Source organism: Leishmania donovani, chromosome 22 (genome assembly GCF_000227135.1).
Source record: "Leishmania donovani BPK282A1 complete genome, chromosome 22".
NCBI lineage: Eukaryota > Euglenozoa > Kinetoplastea > Trypanosomatida > Trypanosomatidae > Leishmania > Leishmania donovani.
This window is the reverse complement of record NC_018249.1, coordinates 159,924-168,820: the sequence shown is the minus strand read 5'-3', so window position 1 is coordinate 168,820 and position 8,897 is coordinate 159,924. Positions and strand designations below refer to the sequence as shown.

Sequence of the window (8,897 nt, the reverse complement as noted above, 5' to 3'; positions counted from 1 at the left end):
GTGGTGGCGATCTACAACGGCCACCAGTTCAACGCTGTGGAGATCAAGGGTGAGATGATCGGTCACTACCTCGGCGAGTTCTCGATGAGCTACCGCCCGGTGCTGCACGGTCGCCCTGGCGTGGGTGCCACGCACTCCTCCCGCTTCATCCCGATCAAGTAGGCGGCTCACACGGCTGTCTCTGCTCGTGTGGACCCCTATCATGACCTCTTCGCGACAGCGCACCGCCGTCGTGGGCGTGCCCCGCAGAAAGTCCGTGGCATACCTGCGTGTGGTCGTGTGCGTGTGTGCTCGTCCGGGGACGCTCGGTCTGTGCTCCTCCTTTCGTCTTTCTTCTTTGTATCTTTTCCTTTTGGCTGTCCTCGAAAACACAACAAAACTGAAGAAGGGCCCCCAAGGACACCGGACATCTTCACCGGCGTTCAAGCGCGGAGCAGCCTCACGTGCATCCATGTTCACGTGAGGTAAGCGCATCAGTCGTGGCGGTAGCTGCTGAGACGACATGCGCCTTCCTACCTTGAGTTGGGCCCCTTGTAGCGGCCAGGAATGATGGAGGCGCGTGGGTTTGAGTGGGTGGACGGCAAACCGCAGGAGGCAGTTCGGCGCCTCCAGTGCCTCTCTTCTCCTTGCGTCACCAAGTTTTTATGTGTAAGGGGAAGAGAGAGGGGGCGGGGCGGAAGGTTGATGTGGAGAGTGTACAGCGCACTTGCGCGTCAGCTGTTTGTATCATGAGGCCTCTCTCCGCGTTCTCGTGTGCCGCCTTTACCGTCGTTGCCGTCTCTTCTCAACTTGCTTTTCTTGTTCCTGTCTTTTTTACCAGTCACCGTTCAAGACGGAGCACCACGAACTGGAGGAAGGGCGTGCAGGACGACGGAGCACCTTAAAGCATTGCGACGAAGGCTTTATAACGCGTCAACATCGACACACCGGCGGCAATGCCACCAAAAAATGCCGTCAAGAGGAACCAAAAATCGTCGAAGCAGCGCGACAACTTCGACGAGGCCACCATCGACGCCCTGGTCATGGCTATCGAGGGCAAGGCGAAGAAGGGCACCACCAAGTCGCAGCTGAAGCAGAAGGAGGATAAGTCACTGAGTCGCGCGAATGGTCAGGGCTACGTTCTGAGCGAGCAGATGCGCAACGTGCTGCTGGCGCAGATGCAGCAGCCGGCGGCGCAGGAGGAGCAGTACGTGAACGTGCCGGTGCCGTTGACGGGGGAGGAGAGGGGGTGGCAGGAGGTGGCGCCGAACCGGTACATCCGGTATGAGCAGTTTGGCGGCAGCGACGCGGAAATGAACTTTATCGTAAACCTCTTCACCGCGGAGCTGACGGAGCCGTACAGCAGCTTCACGTACCAGTACTTTGTCTTTGGCTGGCCCGACCTCTGCATCACGGCATTCGGCGTAGAGAGTGAGACAACGCCCGATAGTTCGGTCGTCGGCGAGAAGGTCGGCGCCGTAGTGTCGCGCGTGACGCGCAAGGGCGCTGGTATGCCGCTGCGCGGCTACGTGGCGATGTTTGCCGTGGTGCCCAAGTTCCGCGGCTACCGCCTCGGCAGCCGTCTCGTCTCACTCACCGTCGAACTGATGCGCGAAAAGGGCTGTGACGAGGTGTATCTCGAGACGCCGACGTCGAACGTTCGCGCCCTGGGACTCTACCTGAACCTCGGCTTCGCCAAGACAAAGTACCTGCCGCGCTACTACCTTGACCACTCTGACGCCGTGCGTCTGAAGCTGTGGCTGAAGGATGCCGTCCCAAAGTCTGTCCCAGAGACGGCCTCCACGGCTGGTGTGGAGAAGGCGTAGCCGGGACTTTGAGAGCTCGTCTTGAATGAAAGGAGAAGGTGTAGGACTTTCAAGGCAGGAGGATAGGGGGGGGGTCGTGACGTGCTGCGGCGGGGAGGAGAGGGCTCAGTTGTCGGCGAGGGGGTGGTACGGCCACCCTAGCATTCTCTGCTCTTCATGCTACACTGCCCAACCCTCCCCCCTCGCTCCCACAGCCCGCATCTCCTCTGCCACACTTTCTCTGCTTTTCCCCCGCCACCCGAACGCTTTTCTTCCTATGTCGTCACTAAGCTCCTCATTGCATCACCTAAACACGACTTTCGTGTGCGCACGCCCAAGGCACGTCCATCCCCATCGTCTGCCGCCTTCATTCCACCATGCAGACAGACACACCCAACACGCACACGCACACGCTTGTGGACATCTGCCGGGGTATGCATGACTGTCGTGCATGTGCATGTGCATGCGCGTGTGTGTGCGTGTGCGTGCGCACGCGGTAGTTGCCGAGGAGCCCTCACAGGCTCGTCCTTCCGTGCGCTGTTCTCTTCCTACTTGTTCTTCGTGTTGTTTGGCTGTGCTAGTCGCCTGTCGTTTAAAGCGTGCCTGTATGTTTAACCGGTGTTGTTACGCAGCGGATGCTGCGGTGGCTACCAAGAGCATGTGCGAGCCCTCCCTGTCCTTTTCTCTGTGCTGCAGTGATGGGTCGCGTGCGTAGAGAGGCGCGGAGGGAGGGAGTGGCCGAGCTGATGGCCTTGCCTCTGGGAGAAGACAGAGAGAGAAGGGAGGGGGAAGAAGTGGGCTGCGGTGGGCCTGGTGGGGCCACACATGATTCTCCTTGGAACCCATCCCTGATGTAGCCAGAGGTGGAGGTGTTCATGCACGCATTTGACTGTTCCTTTTCTTGGCTTTCGTGTTGCCTTCGCTCGAGCGGCTTCCCGTGGCTGCAGCGCGGCGGTGCTGGCACGAAGGAGTTGAGAAGGGGGAGTGGGGCAACGTACCGTTGCAGGCACGCTGTTGTTATCTCTTGCCTCTGTGTGCTCTCGCTCCCTCCCTCCGTTCCTCTGTCTTTTTGGTGTTGCTCTGGCACGGCCCCCCTCGTGTCTTCTTCTCTCTTCCATCCCACCCTCCACCCATCCGCACACACACACACACGGCCTGTTCCCTCTCTCCATTCTACCCCTTTCTGACGTTTTTCTTTTTCTGTTATGATTGTGATGCAACACCATCCTCTAACCCTTTCCCAGAGCGGCCATGGAGAGAATATGTGCGTGTCTGTGTGTGTGTGTGTGTGCCACGTCTCTTGCGATATCGGGGTGAGCCGATGACGGCGACGGCAGTGGCGGTGCTCTGTAGAGTCCACGTAAGCACGAACAGGACTACTACGCATAACGCGAAAAAAAAACAAAAAACATTGAGCAGGTTCAAGCGCGGGCGTATGCAGCTAATACGTGGTCTCTGTGCTGGAGGCCTGCTGCTGTGCATCCTCAAAGTGGGTACTAGTAATGATGGCGGTGCGGTGGTGGTGGTGGGGACAGAGGTATGGATAGAATGGCGGCCTTCTTTTTAGTCGTTGGCTCCTTCCCACTCGTACAAGCACAAACGGGCGCGGGTGGGAAAGCAGCGCGCAAGGAGGAAGCACACCGCGCCCATGGACGCCTCCGTCTTGCTTGAGTGACGCATGCTTATCCCGTCCGTGTCTCTCTCTCTCTCTCGCCCTTTGCTTTGGCGTGCACCATCGCCGTGGTTGGTCTTCGCTTTTTTTTTTGCGTTTCCGACTTCGCGGTTTGCGTGAGGAGAACGCCGGTGATATCTCTCTCTGGCGCGCGCACACGCACATTAGCCGCTGCCGCCGAGGACGACGACGAGCTCCCCAGCCCCACGCCTATTCGCTTTCCAGCAGGCACCTTTTCCGTGCACGGCAGACGGTCTGCATACCTGTACACCGAGAGAAACGTAACGTACACTCATCGTCCCCCTCCCACCTCACTGCACGGGGCGCCTCGGGCGTGACTTGGCGCCTCTTTCTCGGCTTCCTTGCGCTGCCCATTCCATCTGGCTTGCACGCTACCTTTCACATGCATTCGCGTTCGTCTCCGCAGGCTCTCCCGGCGCTGTGTCGGCAGCAGCAGCCGTCCTTGGGACGTTCGTACATGCCCCCGGCCTCCCTGGCAAAAAGTACACAGGACAAGACGGAACCGCGAACGGAGGAGAAGACCAGACTCGGCGGCAGCTCTCCGCACGCGGCTGCTGCCGCTTCGCGGGGGATGTACGGTCAGCCGTGGAACACGCCAACGGCATTGCACTCCCTCGTTGAATCCGTGACGCGCGAGTCCAATGAGCCGGCCGCAGCTCGGGCCGGCACTAGCAGAAGTACAGCACCTCGTCCAGCCGAGTCTCGGTCGCTGCCGCTGCCGCTGCCATGCTCCACCACGGCCGCACATGAGAATTCGACCTACGCCGGACGAGTGGTATCTACGGTTGCAACGGCAGCGGCTGCGCCTTCTTCGCTACTCACAAGCACCGGCACACCAGCTCCGCTATCGGAGTCCACGGGTACCACGGCCGCCGTGCGGGCCGAGCGCTTGCGTGAGCTCGAGGACTTCCTCCAGCAGCGCGGTGGACGAGGCACGTCACTGGAGGGCCGGCACAAGGTCATTCAGAAGGCGCTCTCCCTCCTGCCTGCCGTGTATCCGCTCCTCGCCAAGGTGGCGGAGTCGATGCAGCGCTACACCGAGGACGTGACCGCGTCGCTGCGCCGCGCCGCCACGGAGAAGGCAGAAGCGCTGCGGCAGCAGGAGAGAGAGCTGTACGAGCAGTTCGAGACATTTTTCGAAGGGAAGATACGCGAGCTCATGCTGGCGAGGAAGCAGGCAGAGGAGGAGGCAAAGGCGGAGCACGCTGCCGCCTTTGCCCTGCGTCAGGAGCGCGATGTGGAGCTGATGGCGGTGAAGGAGCAGCTGGTGCAGCGCATGAACACTTGCGAGAAGACGGAGGATCAGTTCCGCGACTTCCGTCACCTGATCGCGTCTGTGTTCAATACCAATCAGCAGCTGAACCTCCGCATTGAGCAGCTGGAGGAGGTGCTAGCGCGCCACCGCATCGATCTCCCCCCCGCCAGCGAGGAGATGATGGCGTTCCAGACGTCGTTGGACGGGCAGCGGTCTTTTGTGCCACAGGCCTCGACCGTCGACGGCGACGGCGACGATGACAGCAGCAGCGGCGGCGGTGGGGTGCGTGGCGGTCGCAACAAGTCGCACAAGCTGCCGGTGCAGTTCATGGCCGCTGCCAAGCAGGAGCTGGTGAACTCACGCCTGACGCTGCAGGAGGAACTACTGCACTCGGCCTTCGACGACCACTCCGCCTATCGCATGCGCATTAACGGACTCAAGCAGCAGAATCTGGACCTCAGCTTCACCGTTTCAGAGCTGGAAGAGCAGGTGAGGGACTTGTACACGTACATCCACGAGAAGCGATTTGTGCGGCAGGTGGATGAGCAGGGCAACGAGATTGCCGTGATGACGCCGCGACCGCGCGGGGTGCCGCTGGCTTTGCAAACGGAGCTCGGCATCGATCTTCGCCACTCCACCGCCAACATCCTGTCCGAGCTCTCTACCTTGTCGATCAACATGAAGCACCAGCTCAACTCGGCCCTCCTGCGTGCGCGTCAGCTGCACACGCTGTCAGCGTGGCTCGACGAAGGGAACGAGACCGCTGCCAGCGGTGGCGGGGTCGGCGGCATGCTGGAGCGGGTCTCGGAGGCGGCCGCCATTCCGGTGTTCCCCGTTTCCGCGTGGCCGTCGATTCCGCACTTTCTGCGCACTTTCATCACCCCCGACGTGCCGAACTACTTCTGGACGGAGGCCCAAGCGGCGTGCATCCTTTACAACTTCTTCAAAAGCTACAAGGCGATCCGTCGACGCGCACGTTTTGTGCGGGATAACAAGATGCTCGCCCCACGCGTCTACCAGCTCTTCGAGCACCGTGAGGTGCTGCTGGCGCGACTGGACGCAGGAAAGGAGGATGTGGCGGCGGCGGAGGAAAACACGCCATTCGGCTACGTGGTCACACAGTTCGCCCGTGAGGTGCTTGCGAACCTGTCCCCGCAGAACGCGCAGCCGCATCTGCCGCTCGTGCTGCCGGGCACCGTCGCGCTTCGCTTCCCCAAAACAAGCAGCACACCGTCGCAGAGCAAATCGTTCCAAAGCGGCGACGGCGTGGGTGACGGCATGCACGGCCCCGGATCGCAGCGGACCCCGATAGCCGACGAGCGACTGACGGTGAAGGACTGCCCGTGGAAGGAGGCCGCCCCGATCGTGGAGTTCGAGCTGGCGCGTTTTACGTACAACCTGTGGTACGCGGCGGTGCGCTACCAACCGTCGCAGCCGCTCTGCGAGCTGTTCCTCAAGTTGGTCGATGGCCAAGTGCCCATCGAGACGTTTGATTTAATGGAGACGGTGCTGGGCCGACTGCGGCGGCGCATCGAGGGGCTGGACAGCGAGGGCACTCGCCGATTTGCGTACTCGCGGCTGGTGAAGGCGGTAGTGCGATCTGTGTCCGACATGGACGCCAAAGTAGGGCTGCGCGCCGTCCAGGCGGTGGCACAGACCTTCGAGGCGAACCACACGCCGCTGTACGGTGGCACCCTCGGCTCGGTGGCTCTCTTCGCTGATGAGACGTACTGCATGCGAGAATCGCTCACCGCCTCGTTAGAGAAAGGCACGATGCGGGCCGTGGCCAGCTGCACAGCCGACAACACGGCTGCGGGTGTGGCAGCGGCGGAGAAGCAGACGATACGGACGCCGCTTCCGTCGTCCTTGATCACCCACGAGGTGCCACTGCCGACGTCGTTCACAGCTTCCTCGCCACCGTCGATGCTTCCTCCCATAGGGGCCACGTGCATCATACGCTTCTGCCGCCACCTTGTCCACGACACACTCGAAGGCCTCTACACTCGCATCGAAGCCGCGCTGTGCCCGCTGGTGGAGGAAAGCGAGGTGGTGCTTGGCCTCTACCTGCTTCCTCTTCCTCGCGCAAAGGCTGCGCTGGCTGCGCTGGACGAAGTGACGCGTGAAGAGGGCATTCACGCTGCCCTCCTCGGATCGACGGGGACGGGCGACGGCAACTCTCTTGCGCGCGTCACGATTGGTCGCATCTCTGCGGCGGCCCTTGCAGGGACGCAGCTCAGGCCCGAGGCGGCAGATTTGCTTGGCGTACGAGGCTTGACGAGCGACTACATGATCCTGCTAGAGTCGCGCAAGAATGTGCTGAAGGACAGGCGGACGGAGGACCGGCACGTCGTGACACGCATGGTGGACAAGGCGGTGCAGGGGCTGCCGCACTTCAAGACGTCTACCCACTTCCCCTTCCGCGGCAAAAACGCCGCGTGGCTCGGCGAGTCCGGGGGGCCGGACGACGGCGATGAGGAGCCGAGGGCAGACTCGCCGCACGAGGCTGACGCGACTCTCAGCAACGCCGCTTCCGCTACCGGCCGTATGGGTGGCCTCTCCAAAAACAGTGCCAAGAAGAGTGGGAGGCGGACGGCCACGCAAGAGAAGGTGGCAACGCGCCGCAGCGGGCAACCCCCTGTGCAGGGCGGCAGCGAGAACTCCAAAACCAAGGCGCGAAGATCCCCGCAGGTCAAGCACAGCAACAAGGGGAAACGTGGCCAGGCAAGCTCACTCTCGTTCGAAGGAGGCCGCCTTGGCTCAGCGGAGAGCGATGATGCCCTATGGAGCGGCACTGCCAAGGCGCTGCTGGCGGCGTCGGAGGAAGGCAACCTGGTAGAGTGGTACAGCCTCCGGCACGCGCTGCGTCGCGCCTTGCCGACCCTTCCATGGCAAATCTTCCAACCGGACGGGCGGGAGCAGGAAACAACGACGGCCGCGTCAGTTGCCCCGACGCTGCCGTTGCTGGCAGCGTATGAAGAGGAGGCACCACACTAGCGATTCCTCCTCGGCCATTTTCAAGGTCGTTTCTCGTTTTGATGGCGCCTCATTTTCATCGGGCATGCGCATGCGCGTGCGTGTGACGTTGCATGCGAGCATAACCATGCACAACTCCAGGCAGGCGAGCGCGTTGCCTTGACACACGATGTATAACTCATCGCGGTGCGTTGGAACTTCCACGGCGTTCATGTGCCTGCCACCTCGTTTCTCTGCCGGCCTTAGGTTGATTTTGCCGAGTGCTGCTCTTCTGCCTTCATGACGAGGAGCGGCCACACCGCAGAGCGAGGTATCTCAGGACCCAGCGCACTACCTAGCGCGTTGATGAGCACAGACTCAGCCGCGCGTACTTGCGCCATCACGCGAAGGCAATCATCACTCCGCAGTTGAGATGCTAGACTTGGAGCGATGCCTTCTGAAGACGACAAGCGAACTATATGTGAATATATGCTTGTGGACGCTATTGTGCACCCGTGGTCTCTCCATAGTCATGTGGGCACTGATGCTGGGTCGCTATGCATGGCAATGTGTAAAGTGGTGCGTTCCTCTTGCATCGGCCCCTCCCCCCTCCCATGCCACACCTCTCTCCTCTTGGCTTGCCAGCCAACCGGGTGGCGTGCGGCGGCGTCGGACAACGTTCGCCAGGAACACGACCCACCCCTCTTGTCAACACGCAGGCCTTTGCTTTCTGTGTGTGTGTGTGTGCGTGGCGTCTCTGTGTATCCTTCCCTCTCATGACGCTGTACTTGATTCCAGATGCTTGCGCCCTATTCACGTCGCTCTCTGCTTCTTCTTTTTGCTGCTGCTACTTTCATGCTTTGCCAATCATCCCCGGCAACCCATCGGCTCGCTGTGCGGCCTACGCACACACACACACACACACACACACACAAACCGACGACGACGACACATCGAACTCCTCCACCAAAACTCCTCTAAACACTCCAACTGACTGTTTCTGCCTCTACGTTCTCGTTGGCCATGCTGCTAGTCATCAGTCTGCCCTCTCAAGATGGCGTCCAACATCACCGCTGAGCGCTACGAGCAGCTCAAGAAGGAGCGCACGTTCCACAAGTTCACGTACCGTGGGCTTGAGATCGACCCCCTGCTTGCGCTGAGCGAGGAGGAATTCAGGGCGCTGGTGCACGCGCGTGCGCGCCGCAACATGAAC

General features: G+C 61.1%; 2 protein-coding genes across 2 annotated transcripts; both read left to right on the top strand.

Annotated features, from left to right (window-relative positions):
- Nucleotides 1-935: 935 nt before the first annotated feature.
- Nucleotides 936-1,805, top strand: LDBPK_220330 (hypothetical protein, conserved; the record flags this gene model as incomplete). The annotated part of the gene is made up of 1 exon (XM_003860735.1): nucleotides 936-1,805. The coding sequence occupies one exon, from the start codon at nucleotides 936-938 to the stop codon at nucleotides 1,803-1,805; it is 870 nt and encodes a 289-aa protein (XP_003860783.1).
- A 2,243-nt stretch (nucleotides 1,806-4,048) lies between these two features.
- LDBPK_220320 (hypothetical protein, conserved) lies at nucleotides 4,049-7,726 on the top strand (the record flags this gene model as incomplete). Its single annotated transcript, XM_003860734.1, has 1 exon — nucleotides 4,049-7,726. One exon carries the CDS (start codon nucleotides 4,049-4,051, stop codon nucleotides 7,724-7,726), a length of 3,678 nt encoding a protein of 1,225 aa, XP_003860782.1.
- Nucleotides 7,727-8,897: the final 1,171 nt, after the last annotated feature.